At 36.0% G+C, this 22,100-nt stretch overlaps 3 protein-coding genes across 3 annotated transcripts in view; 1 reads left to right on the top strand and 2 right to left on the bottom strand.

Annotated features, from left to right (window-relative positions):
* Positions 1-3,674, top strand: Cbr-knl-1 (the record flags this gene model as incomplete). The annotated part of the gene is made up of 6 exons (XM_002641269.1): positions 1-146; positions 235-324; positions 493-832; positions 1,190-1,861; positions 1,994-2,896; positions 2,952-3,674. The coding sequence occupies 6 exons, from the start codon at positions 1-3 to the stop codon at positions 3,672-3,674; spliced, it is 2,874 nt and encodes a 957-aa protein (XP_002641315.1).
* A 736-nt stretch (positions 3,675-4,410) lies between these two features.
* CBG24616 lies at positions 4,411-13,367 on the bottom strand (the record flags this gene model as incomplete). Its single annotated transcript, XM_045243704.1, has 6 exons — positions 4,411-4,556; positions 8,057-8,149; positions 8,197-8,276; positions 8,326-8,717; positions 9,597-9,842; positions 13,341-13,367. The coding sequence occupies 6 exons, from the start codon at positions 13,365-13,367 to the stop codon at positions 4,411-4,413; spliced, it is 984 nt and encodes a 327-aa protein (XP_045091376.1).
* Positions 13,368-21,288: 7,921 nt separating this feature from the next.
* The window catches only part of Cbr-pad-2, a gene marked incomplete at both ends in the record, with an annotated part of 2,938 nt that continues 2,126 nt past the window's right edge, over positions 21,289-22,100 (bottom strand). Inside the window, one exon of the mRNA XM_045243703.1 lies at positions 21,289-21,464. Coding sequence (XP_045091375.1) covers positions 21,289-21,464 — 176 coding nt within the window. The remainder of the gene's footprint in view (positions 21,465-22,100) is intronic.

Below are 22,100 nucleotides of genomic sequence, written 5' to 3'. Positions count from 1 at the left end.
ATGGACAATCAAAGAAAGAAGCGAAACTCGATTCTCAAAGTTCGCCAAGAAACGAACTTAATGGATGTTTTGGAGGATACAACGGTGGCAACGTCAAGCGGTGCGACGAATCGACGCGTCAGCTTTCATCAGTTGAAACAAGTCAAGTAAGCTGAAAATTTGGGTTTTTTGGAATTTCTCAAATTCAAGAAAAACTACTTTTCCCTAGAAACCGCAGAAATCCATTTTTTCCAGAAATTACGATCGTGCTGGAGGACAAATCATCGATGCGACGCCGATCAAGGAGAAGGCGTACGATACGATGAGCTCGGACGGAAATTCCACGTATGTATGGATTAGAAAAAAAAATCAGGCCTTCTAAAAGAATCTTTGATTTTGAGCCAGAAAAATAAGAAAAAATAGCAGTTTTGATGATTTTTCAGCTGAAATCGACTCACATTCGGCCTCCTCTGAGCTAAAAATTTACATTTTCAACCCAAATTTTCATTTCAGATCGCACACGACTCGTCTCGACATGGATATCACTGGATTAAACAGTACACCAGTCACTCCGAAGACGCAAACTCCATTCAACGGATCCATGGATATGTCTGTGGAGAATTACGACGAAACCGCACGTCTCTTCGATATCACAAGAGACAAAACCATCTGTGTATACGAGAAAACCGTTGAGACGACGACGACAAAAGTTGTGGAGAGAGTTGTGAGAGTTCCAGAAGGTTCTTCAGGAGCCAACAATGACACTTTGGCACTCTTCAATATGACAGATCGAGCTGAGGTGGATATGTCGGTTGATGGAGGAAGTGAAGGAGCGTTGAAGGTCGATGATACGGTAAGAGAAAGAGCAAAAAAAGCTGAAAATTCAGGTTAGAAATCTGAAAAAGGTTAAAATTTGACTTTAGAAACCGTCCATTTTGAGTCAATAATCAGAAAAAAAAGAGAAAATTTGCCGCAAACATCATAAATCTGAGCGGAAAAAATGTGACTGAAAAACGCATAAAATCAGGAAAATAAGCGAATTCTCGATCAGAAAGTACTACAAATTCCAACTGAAAATGAGAATTTTCGAGTCAAAAAGCAAAAAAAGGGACAGTTTTCCCCCAATGAGTCGCCAATTTTGACTCAAAATTGACTGTCAAAACACCATCAAAGGGTTCGCTTGAAATTTCAAATTTTTCCAAATTTCCAGATTTCCGTGTTCAATCAAACGAACGTCGAGCCAGTCGATATGGATATCACCGTTCAGAAGCCGCTCGACGACACAATGGGCGTCTTCAGAAGTCCAGCGATTCCAACTTCTTCAAGAATTCAGAAGACGTCAGCGTCAACAATGGATTCTCAGAATATGTCGATGTCTATGGATATGGATATCACCAGCAACGAGATGATGGCCGCATTCAAATCTCCAAAAATTATGTCTTCTGTCCTCGTCGCCGCCGTCAAGGACTCCGATGACATGGATTTGACGGGGCTTGTGAACACTGCAGCCGAAGACGTTGCAGATGACACGATGGCGGTGTTCAGAACACCAACAAGGGCTCAGACGACGATTCAGAAGACGTCGGGAGAGATTCCAGAATCCGTTGACATGGAGATGACGGGAATCGGGAATTCTGACGCCCCAGATGACACGATGGCGGTGTTCAGAACGCCAACAAGAGCTCAGCAGACGGTTCAGAAGACGTCAGGAGAGATTCCAGAATCCGTTGACATGGAGATGACGTTGCTGGCGTTGCTTCAGCCAGTTTCAGACGTCAAGGATAATTTTGATGACGTGGCAATGGATATCACTCAACAAACACTGGTCGGGGTTTCAGATGACACGATGGCGGTTTTCAAAAATCCAGCAGCAGAGAAAAAGGTGAAAATTAAAATTTTTGAGCTAAAAATTGACTGAAAACCTCTGGAAATTTGGCGATTCAAGCTAAAACTAGAAAATTTCTGCAAAATCTTAAACATTTTTTTCAAAAATTCAAGATTTCAAAATTTCCAGACTCCCGGCAAACCACTATTCGACGAAAGCATGGAAATCGAGTCGACGATCGTTTGTCCAGACAATGTGACGTTTTCTGAGACTGCTCAGCCTGAAAATCCCGCTTATCACAGCTCCATGTTGATGTCTATGGCGTCGGAAGTTTCAGAAGACGTCGTGGTTCAGAAGACGTCAGAATCTCTTCAACAGAGTTCTATGAGGATGTCGACGACGATCACTGAAGATGTGACTGCTTCTAAGAATCCAGAATCCTCCACGATTTCAGAAGTTCAGAAGATTCCAGAAGTTGTTCAGAAGACGTCAAATGGTGTAGAAGACATTCAGAATGCGTCAGAAACTCCAGAAGACGTTAGTATGGAAATCACGTCAGAAGTCGTCGAAGGTGAACGCGGAACGATGTATCAGATGTCAACGATGGATGTGGATAGTCTTCAGAAGACGTCGTTGGCATCTCCAAAGATTCAGATGACGTCGTTCACCGATACTTCTGAAAAAATGGGCGGAGTTTCGGAAACGTCATTGATCCAAACGATGATGATCGAAGCGTCGGAATCCATGGAATGTTCAGAAGCTCCAGAAGATGTTACAGCTTCTCCAGAAGGTCTGACGATGGCTCCAGAAGACGTCACTGTCGCTTCAAATGTCTCTGGAATCGTCTCAGTATCTTCTATCTCTAGAAGACGTCGTTCTCAACTTCAGGAGTCGTTGCATCGGGAATCGCCACGACGAATGGCACTGGAGAAGAATCTGTCGATGATGAGTCAAATGGGCGGAGCTTCAGAAGCGTTGGCTGAATTCCGTCAGAATAAGCTGAAAAATCAGACGACGTTGTTGAATGATAGTGTGAATACGACGATCGGGGCGAATACAAGTGAATCGATTGGAAGAGACATTTTCAAAATGGTAAGGCAGAAAGTTCTGGAAATTTCGAGCCAAACAATCGATTCTTTCTTTCCAGAACACCTCAATCCGTTCGCCAGCTCATCGCAGCAGCACCGCGCCATCTCCAATGGTCTCGAAGACCCTTCCAGAATCTCCGAAATTCCACGTCACTCCATTCGACGCCGCCATCGTCAACGTCATCTATCTGACTCCAGAAGACGCCGAGACACAGGAGCCAATTCCAGAAGCATTTGAATTTGAGAAAGTTCTCTCTGCCGAAGAATCAAACGTTCATAAGGAAATCGACACGGCTAATTGGTCAATTAGCGGTGCAATTAAGTCGAATCTGGATGCGGAAGTGATGAACATCGCTCGGGGACAAGCGGAAATGAAATTTTTGGAGCTTCGTGGCAAATTTGCAAAGGAGAGCAATGTGGAGATTGCTCAGAAGATTCAAGAGCTGGAATCTCAGAATTTAGAATTGGCTGGAAAAATTAGAGATTCCCAAAATCTTCGAGTACTTCAAAAACAGATCGAAGAGCTTCAAAAACCACAATTTTCGTTGGAGGAAGCGGAAAGAATCGAGAATGAGTACCACGAGACGAAAGTGGAATTGCTGAGAGCTCAAGCAGCAAGTATTCGACGTCAACACGAACTTCTAATGACGATTCGCGAGGAGAGACGTCGATTGATTCACGAGATTGAGGAGAAAGACGAATTGTTGGCACGGTTGGAAGAAGAGGATCGAAAGAAGAAGGAGGAGATGGTGGAGAGAGTTCGAGGTGTGATGAGAGCATAGGAAAATTGTGAGTTTTGTGAAATCGGAGAATTCCGAACTTCAAAAGTTTTGATTTTTGATTTTTCTCAATTTTTCAGTGTTAAAATCTCCCTTCGGCTTCGTCTCAAAGTGGTCTACTCGCTGCAAAAAATAGAAAAATCATGTCAAATAATTCGTTTTTTATTTATTTTAAAATTCAAAATTTCCCTCCTTTAACTAATTTTTTTCTGTTTTTTTTTTTGATTGATCAATTCGATCGGTTTACTTATCAATTGATTTCCACTGATTTTTATTGTAAAACTAGGAATCCCTCCCGTTTCATTGAAAACTATCACTGATGAAATAAAAGAAGTGAACATTTGGATTCAAAATTTCGATTTTTTCTCTGAAAATGTTTTACTTTTTTGTTCTCCAGCATCAAGGCGAATTCTTTTTTTTTGAAAAGTAACATTCGAAAGCAATTTTTTAATTAATCACAAGAAGGAAAAGCAGAGAAAACGGGAACCCAGCCAAAAAATGACAAATAGAGACAGAAAAAAAAGACGGGGGACTATCAGAAAGAAATGACCGGTTCTGGAAGAGGATCTGATGGAAAAAAGAGAAAAGAGTTTACAGAATTTTTCGGGAAAAAAGATTTCAGAGAATGGATGACATGGCTTGTTTAGAAAACGGAGGGCAAGTGGGAAGCTCTGAGAAAATGAAAAGGTAAAGAAGGATGTGAAGAAGATGATAATTGTGGAGAAAAAATTTTAAAAAATCAATCACAGTCCATCATATCATCGTCATCGAATTCGTGTTTTGGTTGTCGATAAGAAGTGAATGGATTGGAAGAAGAGGATGATGAGCATGTGGAATGATTCGAATGAAGGAGGGATGGTGGAGCATCGTTTGGTATTCCTGGGACTGAAATTTTGAATATTTAGTCAAAAATAAAAGGTGATAGGAACTAATTAGAATTCAACAAATCATCCAGAATCTCAAAATTACAGTACTGGACAAAAATAACGTATTTCCTTAATAGTTTCCTGTAATAGAACCCACCCGAATCGTCAAATTTGAGCTCAATTACCGCAAAACCTGTATTAGAAGGGCGGCCCTTCTACAGGGCGCGTCATAATGATATCACTACCCCATTTTTTGAGGTTTTCAGAAAAACTAAAAAACTAAGAGAAAAACGGCAAATGCCATTCGATTCAGCCTCCCAAAAAACCTATGTGTCCCCTGAATCAAGTACCAGTCAACTTTATTAGGACTACAGTAACCAAAAGTCTGTCTGCACACCGCGTCATAATGATAGCACCACCCTAGAAAATGAAAAATCTCCAGTTTTTTGAGAAATAAATTGAGAATAATTTGTTGGAATTTGTTAAAATAGTCTTTAAACAGTCTGTTTTGACAGTCTACACAAAAATTGAAGTCTCTATTCAACTTTGAGAAAAAATTATTTTCAGACATTTTCGTCATTTTTTGGGTTTTTGGAATAAATCTTGAATAACTTGGCTCCTGGGTAAGATTTCGAGCTGGAACTAATAAAAAGCATCTTAAATGCGCTCATGATCATGTTATAATTGTTCAAGGCATTCATGAGCTCTGGTAGCTCATCACTGAACTCGAGTTTTGAACTGAAAAAAAATTCCACATTGAAAATTTTCAAATGTGTGCAAAATTTTCCAAAGATGTTCCAATTTACCAAAATTGTCTTTGAAACTATGATTCTGTACGGAAAAATGATGTTTACTTATGAAATCCAGTTTTTTGAAGAAAATCAGAATCATCGAATTTCGAGGTTAGTTTTCGAAGTTTCAGTCAGTTTCAGCGCAACAGTTCACCCAGGAGCCAAGTTATTCAAGATTTATTCCAAAAACCCAAAAAATGACGAAAATGTCTGAAAATAATTTTTTCTCAAAGTTGAATAGAGACTTCAATTTTTGTGTAGACTGTCAAAACATACTGTAACATACTATTTTAACGAATTCCAACAAATTATTCTCAATTTATTTCTCAAAAAAACTAGAGATTTTTCATTTTCCAGGGTGGTGCTATCATTATGACGCGGTGTGCAGACAGACTTTTGGTTACTGTAGTCCTAATAAACTTGACTGGTACTTGTTTCAGGGGACACATAGGTTTTTTGGGAGGCTGAATCGAATGGCATTTGCCGTTTTTCTCTTGGTTTTTTAGTTTTTCTGAAAACCTCAAAAAATGGGGTATTGCTATCATTATGACGCGCACTGTATTTTTCGTGGAGTCCCTAGGGGGGCACTTCAATTAGAGAAGACCTTCAATTTCAAGGGCCCTTCTAATACAGGTTTTACGGAATCTCGATCTCTGTGATCAAAATATCAGAATTTTGTCAACTGGTAGAATATTGGTGATATCATAATGACACCTTGAAAACTACCCGAGTTATCTGGAAAAGTCGGAAAATATGTCTTTTGCAGCCGTTGCAAGTTTCTTTCAAATCAGTAGATTCACTCAGGTCAGTAGATCAAGAGCTCCAGCAAAGACGGGCGTGTACAATTTTGATTATGTACAACTAAAATCACTGTAAAAAGTCGTTTTTATTAAGTGTTTCTCTTTCTTTGAGTTTGTATCATGTCATGGGTTCTTTTGCCGACTGATGCTAGAAAAGCTTTACTCGGGGCAGTTAGAGCAGCTGGATGGACCAAAAAACTATCAGAAAGCAACTAAATCAACTGTCATATCGACTGTTTTCTCATCCGAAAATTAAGGAAAAATAACAGGATCAGCTCCAATCCTGCCTTCAAGATTCCAACCATCGACCAGTACTGTCGTTTTAAACTCTTTGAAGTCGTGTAATCGTATCAACCAGGAGCTGAAACTTGAATTCATCAAGTGGACGGGTTAGAGATGTCTCTCAGATGATTAGGCGTCAAAAGAGCAATCTTGGTCCCAGCTCCGACACCTACCGAAGATCACAAAGTACGTTGTCTCAACTTCTTTCAACAGTGCATCGGATCCAACTGGGTGAAAGTGTTAAAGTTCAACAAGATCTACCAAAATAACCTTAGCATGAATGTTTTTCATTCTAAAAAAGTATCTGACAAAACTATCACCGTTTATACCGCTAACATTTTATTAGTTGACAAAATTCGAGTATCTTTTATAGGAACCGAGATAATTGCCCAATAAATAAAACAACAGATGGAGCGCCTTCGGCGCGTTTCAACCTAGTTTTTACTCGTTCGTCCTTAGTTTTTCACTTTTTTTAATGGGTTACGTAAATCTATATTTAAAAAAATCTATATTAAACCTATATTAAAAAAATAAATCTATATTTTTAAAAAAAATCTAAATCTATATTTTCGAGTTTTTAAAACTTCTCACACGTTACGCAATAAACCTCTAAATTAATAAATATTAGGTCACGCCCCCTACCTCTGTCCACGTTGAAAAAAATTCCACGTATTGAAAAACAATCCTTTGGGAAATCCCACTTTTTGAATTAGTTTGATAAATTTCACTAGCACTTTTTAACTGCTCTGAAGCTCCCTGCGTAAGCTGTTTATTGTTTCATTTACTTTTTTCTTTCGATGGGTCGGATGCGAAAAAAGTTATAAAAGGCCCTCAGGGTCGCCATGTTTGGTGGTTCATGGCTAGGTGAATTCATTTTCACTGAACGTCCCCCTTTTGCAAAAGACTCAATCAAAGAAAAAAGAAGCAAATGAACAAAAACAATAAATAGCGATCGTATAACTTTTTATCAGTGAAAAAGAACTATTGAAAATTAGAAAACTGTCTCTTCGGAGACAGGGGTTTTGTGTTGGTGTTTTCCCCCAGTGAAAACCCATTTTCCCTTTCATGTACTGAGCCTCTACGTGGCGAAAGGGATCAACAGACGAAAGTCTGGCTAATCAGTACACTTTCGAAAATTGTCATTTTTCATAATTTTTGGTCGATATGTTCAGGGATATTTATTTTTGAAGTTACATTTTTCATTTTTTAAGCCCGTTTCCAAGAAGGAAATTCTTAAGAATCAAAATTGGACACCTCCGTCTTCGCTGGAGGTCGTGATGTACTGATCTTTCGAGTGGACGTATAAACTTGCGACGGTTGCAAAAGGCATATTTTCAGACTTTTTCAGATAAATCGGGTAGTTTTCAAGGTTTCATTACAAAAATTGCCCACTAGATTTAATTTGTTGTCCCGAATCCGATTTTTAAACATATTAGGCCGATACCTCTAGCAGCTCTCAAGTTATGACCCTAAAAATTGGTTGAAACATAAACATAAACTAAAAATGGGTCAAGGATAAACAAGGACCTGCAACGTGATGTTATTGTTATTGCTCCCCTCCCGCTCCTAAATATAAATTCAATTTTTTCTCAGCTGACCAACAATCCCCCAAGAGAATTCTACCTTCAGAATAAACAAGAACTCACCAATAGATATTTCCTCTTCTTCCAGTACGTATCCATTATTGTATTCATCACTTCTAGCGACTGAAGAATGAGAATCAGAAGAGACGATTGAATCTGAAAATAATTTTAGAAGATTTTGGGTTCAATCATTGAAATCTCACTGCGAAAAGCGTCTTCTTCATTTACAAAACGATGGGGAGTATGGCGAGCCGATGGTGGTAGAGATACAGATAGTGATTGGCTGAAACGTTTTCGATTTTGAGAAAATAATTTAAAGAAACTTAACCAACCCCTTATTATAATTTGTCAGCGAATTACTCCTTTTCCGTTTCGAGTGTAAATTTGAGTAAACTCTTGATTGTCGTCGAGAACCACTTGCCGAATGCCTATGAGATGGAATCGGCTGTTGGCGGAACATTATAGCATCCAAAGAAGAACTGGCACATAGTGGAGGAGGTGGACGAGAAGAATCAGCTGTTACTGTTGATGATGTTTGACTTCCGACGATTTCACTGGAACAAGAGCACGCATTCATAGCAGATGCAGTGATTTCATCTGGGCGTGGGGCTGAAGACGTGGAAGTTTCCAGTTGGCAGAGATCCAAAGCAGCGATGGTATCACGATGGTGGAGGTCTTGAATGCGATTCTCGTCTGGTCGGAGAACTATATCTTCCACAGCTCGCTGAAAAGCATAGATATTAGATTTTCTAGATCAATCTATCATAAGACCTCTAATGCAGAGTTGCACCCATCGTTGAGCAAATTTTTTCTCGATTCCTGTGAAATATAGTGAAAACTTATCAACTGATAAAATATTGATGATATTGTGGTAAAAAATTTATCAGTTGACAATTTTTCGATATTCTACACAGAAATCGAGAACATTGACTCGAAGTTTGGGGCGCCCTTCAGTCGGCTAATATTTGCAGGGTCCCTCAGCTTTGATCCAATTCATCTTGGTTCTTTTGAAAGATATCAAAAAGTCGTCAAAATGGTTAGCACAATGTCAGTAACATTTTGTCTGTCCATCACTTTTTCTTATCTTCTTCAGGAAGCGAGATAAATTAGCTTCAAGATGACGGATATTAAAGAAGTTATAGTAGTTTTTTGTTTGTTGGCAAGTCAATCAGGTTTTTCAAAATCTTTACCCAAAAGAAATTTCAAAAAATTGCGTTATTTGAAAATAAAATGTTTAGATTTGGATGATACTTTTTAAAAGTATGTTTGGAATATACAAAAACAAAAGATTCATTATTACCATTAATGCTCTGATAGAAGCCCACCCAAACGGTCAACTTTGAGCTCAATTATCTCCATTCCTGTGATAGATATCAAAAAGTTGTCAACTGATAAACAATTCATCGTAATATCAAAAATATTTTATCAGTTGAATCGAGATAATTGAGCTCAAAGTTGATGGTTTTATATCTCTTTTAGCAGTTCTCAGTTTTTTCAGTTATTAAATTTTAAACCTCTTTAGTTCTGAAATTTTGAGAATCTCGGTTCTCAATAGGGTTAAAATATCCAATCCACGACATCTTTTTCAGACAAAACAACTTACTTTAAGATCATTGCACCGCATGGATTGTGTCGACGTTGCCCAAAAATTGCTACCCGAACCGAATCCAGAAGCCGTCGTGTAGACGTGCGTCTCCGAAGAGTTCGCAACCGTCGTGCTGATTGCCGTTGTCGTCGTTTTGACTGTTTCTTGTCCAGAAACGGACAAAAGAAGTGAAGAGATCAAATTTCCGAGAACGAGTGAGTCAATTTGCCTACTTGAGAGTCGGTTGTTTTTTGTTCTGCCTCCCTGAAAAAATGCTTGATTTTTCTTTTTGAGAGAACAAGAGAAGAAAACGAATGGGGGTGGAAAACAAGACACTCAATTTGGTGTGTGGGGGAGCTCAGAATTTATATCAAAAAATGGAAAAATAAGAAGAAAAACAAGGTGCGCGTTCTTGCTCAGTTAGAGATCTAATTGTCAGTGTCATTGTTAATTGAAAAAATAGAAAAAAAAGAAGACTACAGAACTCTGAGCAAGAGCAGACAGAAGAAAAAGTGTCCAAGTGGTCCCAGAGAAAACAAGTATCTTCTCTCTGCGTCTCTCAATCTCTCTCATTGTTTTTCTCTCCGTCTCTCTTCTTCCTACTGTATTTCTTCCAGTGGAGCACGAAGAAAACAAAAATGATAAATGATCAACACAGAAAAGTTTTGGTGTCGTGAAAGCAGGAGATCTCAGCGGGTCATTTTGCGAACTTTGGAACTTTTTTTTTGGGAAAACGAAAACGAAAATTCAAGTTTTGTTTTGTTTTTGAAGAAAAATGAATCATGAGCTGGTACGATTTTAGTAAAAACAAAAGAAGGAAAAGGAGAAGAAGGAGATCAAACTACGGTTGTAGAGAAAGTTTTAAAATTGAAAAAAAATCATAAAGATGAGAAAAAAACGAGGAAAAGATAAATTTTAAAAATTTTGAAAAAAATTCAGGACAGATTCGGAAGTTGGAGAAAAAAGAATCCATAGGAAAGCGCTTTCTTCAGCGTATACAAAAAATCAGAATCAGAATTTCGAAGTTCAAAATTTTTAGAAATTCAGAAGTTCAAATTTGTAGAAGTCACAGAATCTCAGAATCTCAGAATCTCAGAATCTCAGAATTTCAGAATCACAGAATGTCAGAATTTCAGAATTTCAGAATTTCAGAATTTCAGAATTTTAGAATTTTAGAATTTTAGAATTTTAGAATTTTAGAATTTTAGAATTTTAGAATTTTAGAATTTTAGAATTTTAGAATTTTAGAATTTTAGAATTTTAGAATTTTAGAATTTTAGAATTTTAGAATTTTAGAATTTTAGAATTTTAGAATTTTAGAATTTTAGAATTTTAGAATTTTAGAAGTTTAGAATTTCAGAATTTCAGAATTTCAGAATTTCAGAATTTCAGAATTTCAGAATTTCAGAATTTCAGAATTTCAGAATTTCAGAATTTCAGAATTTCAGAATTTCAGAATTTCAAAATTATATCAGAATTTCAGAATCTCAGAATCTCAAAATCTCAGAATCTCAGAATCTCAGAATTTCAGAATCTCAGAATCTCAGAATTTCAGAATCCCAGAATCCCAGAATCTCAGAATCTCAGAATCTCAGAATCTCAGAATCTCAGAATCTCAGAATCTCAGAATCTCAGAATCTCAGTATCTCAGAATCTCAGTATCTCAGTATCTCAGAATCTCAGTATCTCAGAATCTCAGTATCTCAGAATCTAGAATTTCGAAAAATCAGAATTTCAGAACATAATAGTTTCGAAAATTTAGAAATGCAGGTTTTCAGAAATTAAAAATTTCGGAATTTCGGAATATTTGAAACTATGTTCACATTAATTCAAACTAGAATTTTCCGGGTTTCCTTTTCTAATTCTGTGTGGGAAAAAGTCCTTACCTGAAAGAAGAAAAAGGTAACCGGAGCGGAAGGAAAATGAATGAAAAGAGTGAAAAGACAGGTGCTCTTTGGCTCCGAGAGAGAGTTGGAAACGAGTCATAACTCTTTGAGATGAAGAAGAAGAAGAGATTGCTCAGTGACATCTTATCACTCAGTGAATGTTCATTTGACAGAAAAGAAGAAGAAGAAGCTCATCTTTTGTTCTTCTTCATTTCCTGTGTCAGCCAACACTGCACTTTTCTTAATTTCCTCTCTCCCGTTTGGTATTGTAATGGGCCTACTACGACGACGACGACAAAAAGGAGCCGAGAAAATAAGAGAAAAAATAAATAGATATGGAGAAGCAGCACATAGCTCAACGACGTCATCAACTTGTGCCAAAACGACATCTCTTTTTTTTTCTTCTACGACTTCTGGAGACATGTTCCCCTCTTATCCTAGTGTCGATTTATGGAAAGGGTTGCACAGAAATAGCATATAAAACAAAGAGGTGAAGAGATAAAGAGATTTATAGTGTTTTAGCTAATTGAAAATGCCATGAAAAATTTTAATCTGGGTTTCTATAATTTCGAAATCATCAGCTTTAAAGTTGAGAGATTCAGAGTTTTTGAGATTCTGAGATTCTGAAATTCTAATTTTTCGAGTGATTTTGGAGTGTCGAAAACGGAAATTTTTTTTAAATGCTGAATTCAGAGGCTACTTTTGAAACTTTGGAATTTTTTTGAAGATTTTGAAATTCAAATTTCAATTCGACCTTTCAGAATCCAGAATTTAGAATTCGAAGCTTCAGGATTTCCGGTCTTTCTGAAAATTGAGACTTCTGGATTTTTGGAATCACGGAGTGCATCATTTTTGGCTTTTTAAGAATTATAGAAAATCGATTTTTTGAGATTCTCGGTTTCTCGGATTCTCGGATTCTGAAAATTAGAAATTCTGAGATTCTGAAATTCTAAAATTTTGAAACTCTGAGATTCTGAAATTTTGAGATAATAAGATTCTGATAGTGAGATTCCGAGATTTTGAGATTCTGAGATTCTGAGATTCTGAGATTCCGAGATTCTGAGATTCTAGGATTCGGGGATTCCGAGATTCTGATAGTTAAAAAATTTTGAGATTTTTCAAAAAGTTTTGTAGCTAAAAATTTTGAGATTCTGATTTTCGTTTTTTCTGGAACTCTCAAACTCTTAAATATGACCATTTTATGAAATTTGAAAGACTAAAATTATAAAGAAAATGGGGGAAAAAAGTTAAATAGGCTCTAAAATCATCAAAATCTTTCAGATTTGTAACAATCCTGATTTTCAGGTTCTTCTCAAACTACAGATTTTACTACAGTATACATTTCAGTCAATAGCACTTGCTTAAGCTTCACCAAAAACCTGCACCATGTGATTCCTGAATCCTTTGGATTCAGTGTGAGAAAAAAGAGACAAAGTGCGCCTTGTTTGGAGACTTGGTGATCGTGAAAACGAAGAAGAAGAAGGCGATGGTGTGTGTATGCCTATGCTGCTCCAAAAGAGAGCTTGGGTGAGAAAAAGAGAAGAATCCAGAAATGGTGGAAGGGGCGGCTGAAGCGCGGGTGGATAGAATAGAGTGATGGAGAAACGAGACACGATTACAACTATAGAATTCTCATTAAGACACACACACACAGAGCCACACCACCACTACTGACCCCTTCTTCTTCTTCGTATGTGTGTTTCGGAGAAGGAAAAGAAGAAATGGAGCAACGAAAATGAAAAATAGAGGGGATAAAAAAAGAAGAACGTCTGAGGTGAAGCGATAAAACTAGGATCGAATTAACTAGAGAGATAAGAGACGCAGAGACGCAGAGAGGTGCTCACTTGATTACTAATAGGATCAGCTGGAAGCATACATGAAGGCGTGTCAAAACATTATTCATGAACTTTGATATCTTAAGATTAGCAACAATTTTTGTGATTTGCCAGGCGGAAGTTTGGAGATAAGAAAGCAAAGTTTAATGTTATAATGTGCGATGGGATATTAGAGATCGTGGTGAGGGCAGGATTTTTAGAAGAAGTAAGGAAAATCACAAAATCGGAGAAGTCAGAATCTTCTCAAAGGTTCAAACATGAATTCTGAATTTTTTCCAGAACATCGTGAATGTCAAAAATCTGATTACACCAAAATTTTCGAATTCTTCAGAACCTCAAAAAAATCATAATATCAGAGTTTCAGAATTTCAGAAAAGAAGTTCAGAATTTTAAAAATTCATAAATTTCAAAAATTCAAAATTTCAAAAATTTTGAAATTTCAAAAATTCACAAAGCCAGAAATTCAAAAATTCAAAAAATCAGAAATTCAATGATTCAAAAATTCAGAAATTCAATGATTCAAAAATTCAGAAATTCAATGATTCAAAACTCAAAAATTCTAAAATTCTAAAACTCAAAAATTCTAAAATTCTAAAATTCTAAAATTCTAAAATTCTAAAATTCTAAAATTCTAAAATTCTAAAATTCTAAAATTCTAAAATTCTAAAATTCTAAAATTCTAAAATTCTAAAATTCTAAAATTCTAAAATTCTAAAATTCTAAAATTCTAAAATTCTAAAATTCTAAAATTCTAAAATTCTAAAATTCTAAAATTCTAAAATTCTAAAATTCTAAAATTCTAAAATTCTAAAATTCTAAAATTCTAAAATTCTAAAATTCTAAAATTCTAAAATTCTAGAATTCTAAAATTCTAAAATTCTAAAATTCTAAAATTCTAAAATTCTAAAATTCTAAAATTCTAAAGTTCTAGAATTCTAAAATTCTAAAATTCTAAGATTCTAAAATTCTAAAATTCTAAAATTCTAAAGTTCTAAAATTCTAAAATTCTAAAATTCTAAAATTCTAAAATTCTAAAATTCTAAAATTCTAAAATTCTAAAATTCTAAAATTCTAAAATTCTAAAATTCTAAAATTCTAAAATTCTAAAATTCTAAAATTCTAAAATTCTAAAATTCTAAAATTCTAAAATTCTAAAATTCTAAAATTCTAAAATTCTAAAATTCTAAAATTCTAAAATTCTAAAATTCTAAAATTCTAAAATTCTAAAATTCTAAAATTCTAAAATTCTAAAATTCTAAAATTCTAAAATTCTAAAATTCTAAAATCCCGAAAATCAAAACTGATTCGGAAATTAAGAAATTTAGAAACCCAGAAATTCTAAAACTCGAAAATTCTGAAAAAAAAACTAAATTCAGTATTTAATGTCGGATTAAAAAAGTGACACCTGAAAATCTCGGAGACGGCGCTCGTGTCGATTTACGAGGGGGGGGGGGAGCGAAAACGGATACTGTAGATCACAAATTTATTTATTTGAATTTAGTGGGATTTTCTGAACAAAATTTTGATTTCTTGATATAAAAATGATCGTTAGCAACTCTAGAATCTATTTTTCAGCAAAAAAAACTAAACTTAAACGCGAAAGTTGCTCGAACGAGCCGAAATTCTGAAATATTACGTTTTTGCCGCACTTTTTCGTAGATCAAAAAAGCAAAAGTTTTCAAATTTTCAGGTGTCACTTTTTTTAATTCGACAATATACCAATTTATTTCTTTAGAATTACTCTAAGAAACATCTAGAATATTCTCTGAAAACCTAATTTTGAAATATTTCCAACGTCAGGTAGCATGCAAAAAATCTACAAATCCAAAGTGAACAGAAAATAAACTCAATTGAAAATTAGAGCCATTTATAACGCCCGCTTTCTCTCTAACCACATTAAAAGAACACTTATTCATTCTTCCTAAACTAATCAATCTCTATTAACAAGTGAAACCTGATATTGAACGAATAGAATAAATGTGCTGTGAATAGTAGTATTCCGAAAATGGAAGCAACTTGACTTGAGAGTCACTTCAAAACGGGATGAGCAATGCGGAAAAATGGATAAAGATAGAGAAAACAACAAGAGAACAGTTTTTGTTTGAAAACGAGGTTAATTAGTGAGATTAGAGCCAAAAGTTGTCAATTTAGCGCCGAAAAATGCCGAAAACTATAGGGTTGAGCATAATTACTGGGACTCAAGTTTGTTTTTATCTTAAAATTTGAATAAAGCGTTGTACTGAGCTTAAATTTGGAGAACTAATATTCAAATAATTCATCAGTCAACTAGTCAAATTTCAATTGATTAGATCAACTTTGGGCTGATGAAAATCACAACGGCAAAACATTACCCCGTTCGTCTTTGGACAATCATAACAACACCTAAACTTGAGGAATCGCTTTGAAAATTTCAGTAGCTTTGAATCAGACGTAAAAATATATTCCTACCAATTTTCGTGCTTCCAAGAAACTTATGTCTAAAGATATACCCGTTTTTATCAGTCAGGGTTATTCTGCGCCACCCTGTAAATCTACGGAATCTTGTTTCAAATTTCCTTCCAAATCTCTATGATCCCTAATTCCAGATTTTGAAACAATAACTTCACAGCTGGCTTCTCATTATTTATCTGACGAAAAAGATGATAAAAGTGCATTGGATGCTGCTGCGATACGATGATTAGCAACCATGACAACCAATGGGAAAATAGGGATTTCGAAGCGAACGAAGCGTGCTCTTTGAGAATGGAAAGAGAGAAGAAAAAAGAAGGTGTTGGGGGATTTATTTGAAAAAAGAGATTAAACGACGATTTCTGAATCACAATGTTCATTAATCCGATAAACTGAAAATTTTTGGGAGATTGGAAAAAGATCAAGGCTTTGGAAGATAAATTGAGGGAGGGGATAAGGAGAAATGATGATGATCAAAGCTAATTTTTTGTTTGAATCAGACTCATATTAGATGATGGATTCAAAAGAATTAAAGTGAGCTTAAAGACAATACGGTATCAAACTGAATAATGCAAAATTTTCGCATTCCATCTGGAAACGACTTTGTTCTGCGATGCTGCTCTGATAGATCCCCACCAAAACTGGCGATTTTGAGCTCAATTATCTCGATTATTGTAATAGATATCAAAAATTTTCAACACATAAAATATTTGTGATAATATGATAAACAAGTTACCAGTCGACAAAACTTTGCTATCATTCACAGGAATCGAGATAATTGACCTCAAAGTTAGGTGGGCTTCTATTAAAGAAAATACGGTAGTCAGAAATCTGAAATCATGATTTTTAAGAATACAAAATATCGGAGCAATAGCAACTTCATTTTTAGTTGATCACTTTCGAAATATCTTCCGAGCAGTGAAGCGGGTCGAGTTTCTAGAAAAAAGAGTCAGGAATTTTGAAAAAATCATATCACCTGTCACATGAAGCTCTGACTAAGAAATCTGAAACGTATTTTTAATCATTCTAGGTGCCAATCGAGTCTGATTCGAAGAATGATTGTTTTCCGGTCACCTGCTCCAAATTAAGTAAATGACAAAATCAGAAAAAATTACTATTGATTTCGTTTATGGTTTTTGAAACGTTAAACTGTAAGAGACAGTAAAACCCCTAATAGATGGGCCCCCACACTGTCAAGTTTGAGTTCAATTATCTCGGTTGCTAAAAGAGGTATCAAAAAGTGGTCTGATAAATTGCTTATCGCAATATCAAATGCGATTTGTTAGTTTACACATTTTTGATATCTTGCATGGGAGCCAAGAAAAATCAGCTCATACTGAAAACGAACTGAGTTGGGTTTTCGAGAAAATCCCCAAGCAAAAAAGCACATAACTAAATCGGGAAAGAAATTCAAATCTGCAACAATTTCTGCAAGAAAAGTCCAGAAGAGCAAACTAAAAGCCAAAAATACTCGCTATTCTATCTTTTCGAAACGTCTCAAGGGACTTAAGAGGCGACCGAATCAGAATCAACTCATTTCAATTCCATCCTTTTCTTTACCATTTCATCTCATTAATTATTGAAGAGCATCCCGCACGAGTCAATGTCACGCGTCTTCTGGAATTCCTTCTTTTTTTCTTTCGGACGACGTCTTCTTTTCACTCAAAAAGCTCCGTCCGTCCGTCCGTCACACACAAATTTAATCAGCCTAATGAAGAAAAGAAGAAGGAAAGAAGAATTTTCTTAAGTATTTTTGTGTCAAAAGGGTGTATTTTCTTTTATGGAAAAGTGCCAATGGTCAATGAACTCGTGAGAAAGAAAAGAGCAAATAGGATGTTTACTTCCAATAAGAACTAGGGGACTGTTTTTTGTAGGGATGGTGTCAAAATCAAAAATAGGACACCTCATGACTTTCTGATTGCTGACTTCTCAATACCATACAGGGTGAATATCCATACAGGGTGGCGCACAATTTCCCTGGCTGATAAAAATGGTTATATCTTTAGACATAAGTGTTTTGGAAGCCCTAAAATTGGTAGAAATACAATATTACGTTTGATTTGAAGCTACATAAATTTTCAAAGCGATTCCTCAAGTCCAGGTATTGTTGTGATTGTTCAAAGATGAACGGCGTAATGTTTGTTGTGATTTTCATGAGATAAGGCAACTTTGACAAGCGATAATTCAGCTCAAAGTTGATTTAATAATTTGAAACTTGGTCAGTTTACTGATGAGTTTTTTGTATTTTTGTTCTCCAAATTTGAGCCCAGTACAAGGCTTTACTCAAGTTTTATGCTAGTACAAACTTTAGACCGGGCAATCATCGCTATGTTCAAAATGTTCTACTCTTGTTTTGAATATCCTTGTGTTTTGAAAAAAATTATTAGATTATTCCCGATTTTCCAGAAAATGTTCAGTCCTAAACAAATGCAGAATGTCTTCATGTTAGCGGTGACTGTTTTGTGCAAGTTTGTTTGAATAACATTTCGGAAGTGCATCTAATTTTCAATTCTATAATTTCCGTGCAATTTGTACTAGGAGGGCTCCCACACTGTCCGTTTTTAGCTCAATCATCTCGATTCCTGCAGAAGATATCAAAAATATGTCAATTGACAAAATGTTCGGGATACTATGATAAGCAATTCATCAGTTGACATCTTTTTTATATTTTTGATAGGAACCGAGAAAAGTTGAGCTCAAAAATAACGGTTTGTTTGGTATTCTATTAGAGTGTTCACGGTAGTTTGGTTCCAAGCGAAATACTTCTTCGGAATATTAGGTTGGCGGGAAAGTCTTTGTCACTCTGTTTGTTTAATCACTGTTCTCGTATATGGAGGCTGTGTATGATATCGACTCTAGTGAATAACAAGGTGATAAGAACCTTCCATATAAACAAGTCCCCATTTCCTTCCCTGCTCCTCATCTGTAATTGAAACGATATGTTTGTTCCCACTGCTATTCACATCAGACATGTTTTGATTTACCTCTTCCTATCTCACACCACGATGAAGGATTCGGAATCTTTCTTGAAGAATGTGTACAACACACATGCCCCTCACTACAATACTATTCGCAATTGGTTCCATCGTTTCGAAAAAGATGACTTCTCGCTCGATGAAAAGGATCGCTCTGGGAGACCCCGTGAGTTGGATTTGGACAAGCTGAAGCACGCATTGCAATCGGATCCATTTCAATCTAGCCGTAAACTAGCTGTCACATTCGGAGTTCACCATAGCACAGTCCTTGAAGGTTTGAAGTCTCTTGGAATGAGAAAACTTTTTGGTCGATTCATACGTCATCACCTGACTCAAGCCAACCTTGACCGCCGAGTCGACGATTCGATTACTCTTCTCACTCTCCACGCGGGCGATCGATGGCTGGACCGGCTAATAACCGGAGATGAGAAGTGGGTCTTCTACGATAATCACCACAGGAAATCCCAGTGGGTTGGAGAAGGAGAGAGCCCACAGGATGTCCCCAAACCCGACCTTCATCCGAAAAAAGTTATGCTCTCTGTGTGGTGGGGAGTGGACGGCCCCATCTACTGGGAACTTCTGCCCGAGGGCAAAACAATAACTGGAGACCTCTACACTACTCAACTACGAAACCTCAAGAAAGCAGTCGACCGTTCGGCCCTGAAAGACAAGAAAGTGTACTATCAACATGATAACGCTCGCCCACATGTTTCGAAACAAGTGAAGCAGGAGCTGATGGGATATGGATGGAATGTTCTCCCTCACCCCCCGTATTCTCCTGATCTTGCTCCTTCCGACTATTGGTTATTTGGCGATATGACACGTGCCTTCGAAGGAAGAAGCTTCAATTCCCGTGGAGCGGTCGAAGCGGCACTCAAACAATACTTTGCCTCACGCCCGGCTGGATTCTACCGCAATGGAATCCATAAATTGAGGGAACGTTGGAGACATGTTGTTGATAATGATGGACAATATAATTAATTATTCGGTTATTTTTTCTTTGAGAAATAAACTATTGAAAAAGTGACAAAGACTTTCCCGCCAACCTAATACAATTTCCAATAAAAAAAAAATTATCAGCTGAAAACTCTATCCTAGCTTTATATTTTTGCAAAGCTCATACTAATTGAGCTGATTTCAATCAACTAATTCAAAAATCCTATTTAGAATTGTTTTTTTAACTGTTTTCCAGAAGCTGAGCTGACGTAGAATATATGGTAAGCATATCAAGCAGGCTGTTGCATAAAAATAATATAGGGAGAAAGGGGAAAAACGGAAAGTAAAAAAATCTTCGAAAATGGGAAAAGTGAAAGAAGGACAAATAGAAAAACCCCTCCGTGTCAGTCCTACTAGTGAAGGAAAGAGGAGAAGTATGGGAGGAGAGAGAAAGAAGTATTTGAATATTATGCAACTAAAAAGTTTTTTTAGAGAAACATTTGGAGAGAAGAAGAGCAGAATAAAAAATGACATAAAACACAGAAACTGGTTGTTGCGCTGGTTTTCGAAAGTTGTCCGAACTGAGAGTTCGTTTTAGAGATTCTAAGATTTCGTAATATAAGAAAGGAGAAGTTTAGAGGATGAATAGAAGACAGATTTGACGTTTCACAAGGGACATCTTGTCTAAAAAAGAAAGAGAGAAGTATCTGTCAAAAAGTGGATTTTTTTAACTTGCTGAACATCAAAACTTTTTGGAACTATGGAATTTGAAAAGGGGGTTTTTTATGGACAAAAATAAACAATAAAATTTGATACACTTTCCACTAAAAACAACTTTGATAGCTCAACAACTAAACGAGCTACAGAGATTTCAACTTTTGCTGAGGCTTAGAACATGGTGTAGTTTGTAGTCCGTTAACGTCAGTGATACTTCACTGCGTCCTAAGTCGGCTCATTTTCATTCATTTTTACTGATTTTTAGTGCGAAATTTGAGAAATTTTGTATTTTTAAAAAATTCACTCAAACGTTTCCGTCGTTTTAAACTGAAAATCATTGAAAACGAATGAAAATGAGCTGAGTTACAGCTATTTGAAGTTTTCCTGAGGCTGACACTACAAACTATTATACAAAACTCAGTTAGCCTCAGGAAAACTTCAAATCGCTGAAAATCGGCTCATTTTCATTCGTTTTCGCTGATTTTTTTTTCAAAATATGGGAAATTTTGAGAATTAGTAATCCCAGAGTATCATGTTTAGAATTTTCAATGTTGGAGCAAGCTTTTTTTGGTATAAGTGAAAAATAGAAAAACTAGCAAATTCTGGGAATAGAATATTTTTTGGTCTTTTAAGAATTTCACAACAAAGAAAAAATGTCGTAGAAAACAAAGTAAAAAAAACAGAAGAAAGTGAAGGCTAGGGCCAGAAGGAAAAGACCATCGAACGGGCGGTACAAAGGACATTAATTCGGAAGCAGTGTTGCGGAATGCATTGGGATGGCTGACGACGACACGGTTCAGAGATGATGATGATGACCAAAAGTTTATTATTAGTTGTTATTATGAAAAAGAGAGATCAGTATTTTTTTGGTTCAAGGCAACTTTGGAATTTTTTAGAATAAATCAGATTAAAATTATTTGTACACGATTTTCCATTTCGGTGGTTGTTCACAATCCGGAATATTGTCCGGACACAAGCGATTGAAAGTTGATGAAATCGGGAATCCAAGGATCTCACGGTCCTCTTGGATTCTGAAAGTGAACGTGGATTCGTAGCTTCGATGAAGTGTGCAGCATGGGCGCAGAGATACTGAAAATTGGTTTCTGAAATTATTTGAGCACTGAACATATTTTCTCTAATAAAAACATAACCTATACGTGCATTTTGAGCTCAATTATCTCGATTCTTGTGAAAGATGTCAAAAATCTGTCAACTGATAAAGTATTAGTGATATTATGATATACATTTTATTAGTTGGAACAATTTAGATATCTTCTGAAGGAATCGAGATGATTGAGCTCAAAATTCAAGCAATGGTTGAGCTTCTATTTTACTCAACTTGTTATAAATTTTCAATTAAAAAACCATACTTGCGGACGGAGCTGAAGGGGCCAAAACAACAGCTACAGTAACTTAATATATTTGTTATTTTCAGTATTTATTTTCTTGATTTCTGTGCATTTTTAATCAATTTTTCACTATAAAATATTCATTTTCCGATTTGTTCGGGGGAAAAAATCACAAAAAACTCGCCGAAAACACATGAAAAGCGAGAAAATAAATACGGAAAATAAAATATTTTTAGGTTACTGCAGTTGTGCGTGGTGGGACCTTCCGCCACCGGAACCGGCTTTTTCACAGGTCTGAAATTTTTTACCACAAAATTACTTTTTTTTACTTTCCAGACTATATGCATTTACCCTTCCTGTTACTGGTACTAGGATC

Source organism: Caenorhabditis briggsae (assembly GCF_000004555.2).
Source record: "Caenorhabditis briggsae complete genome, chrIII, whole genome shotgun sequence".
Classification (NCBI taxonomy): Eukaryota; Metazoa; Nematoda; class Chromadorea; order Rhabditida; family Rhabditidae; genus Caenorhabditis; species Caenorhabditis briggsae.
This window is presented reverse-complemented; position numbering and strand designations above follow the sequence as displayed.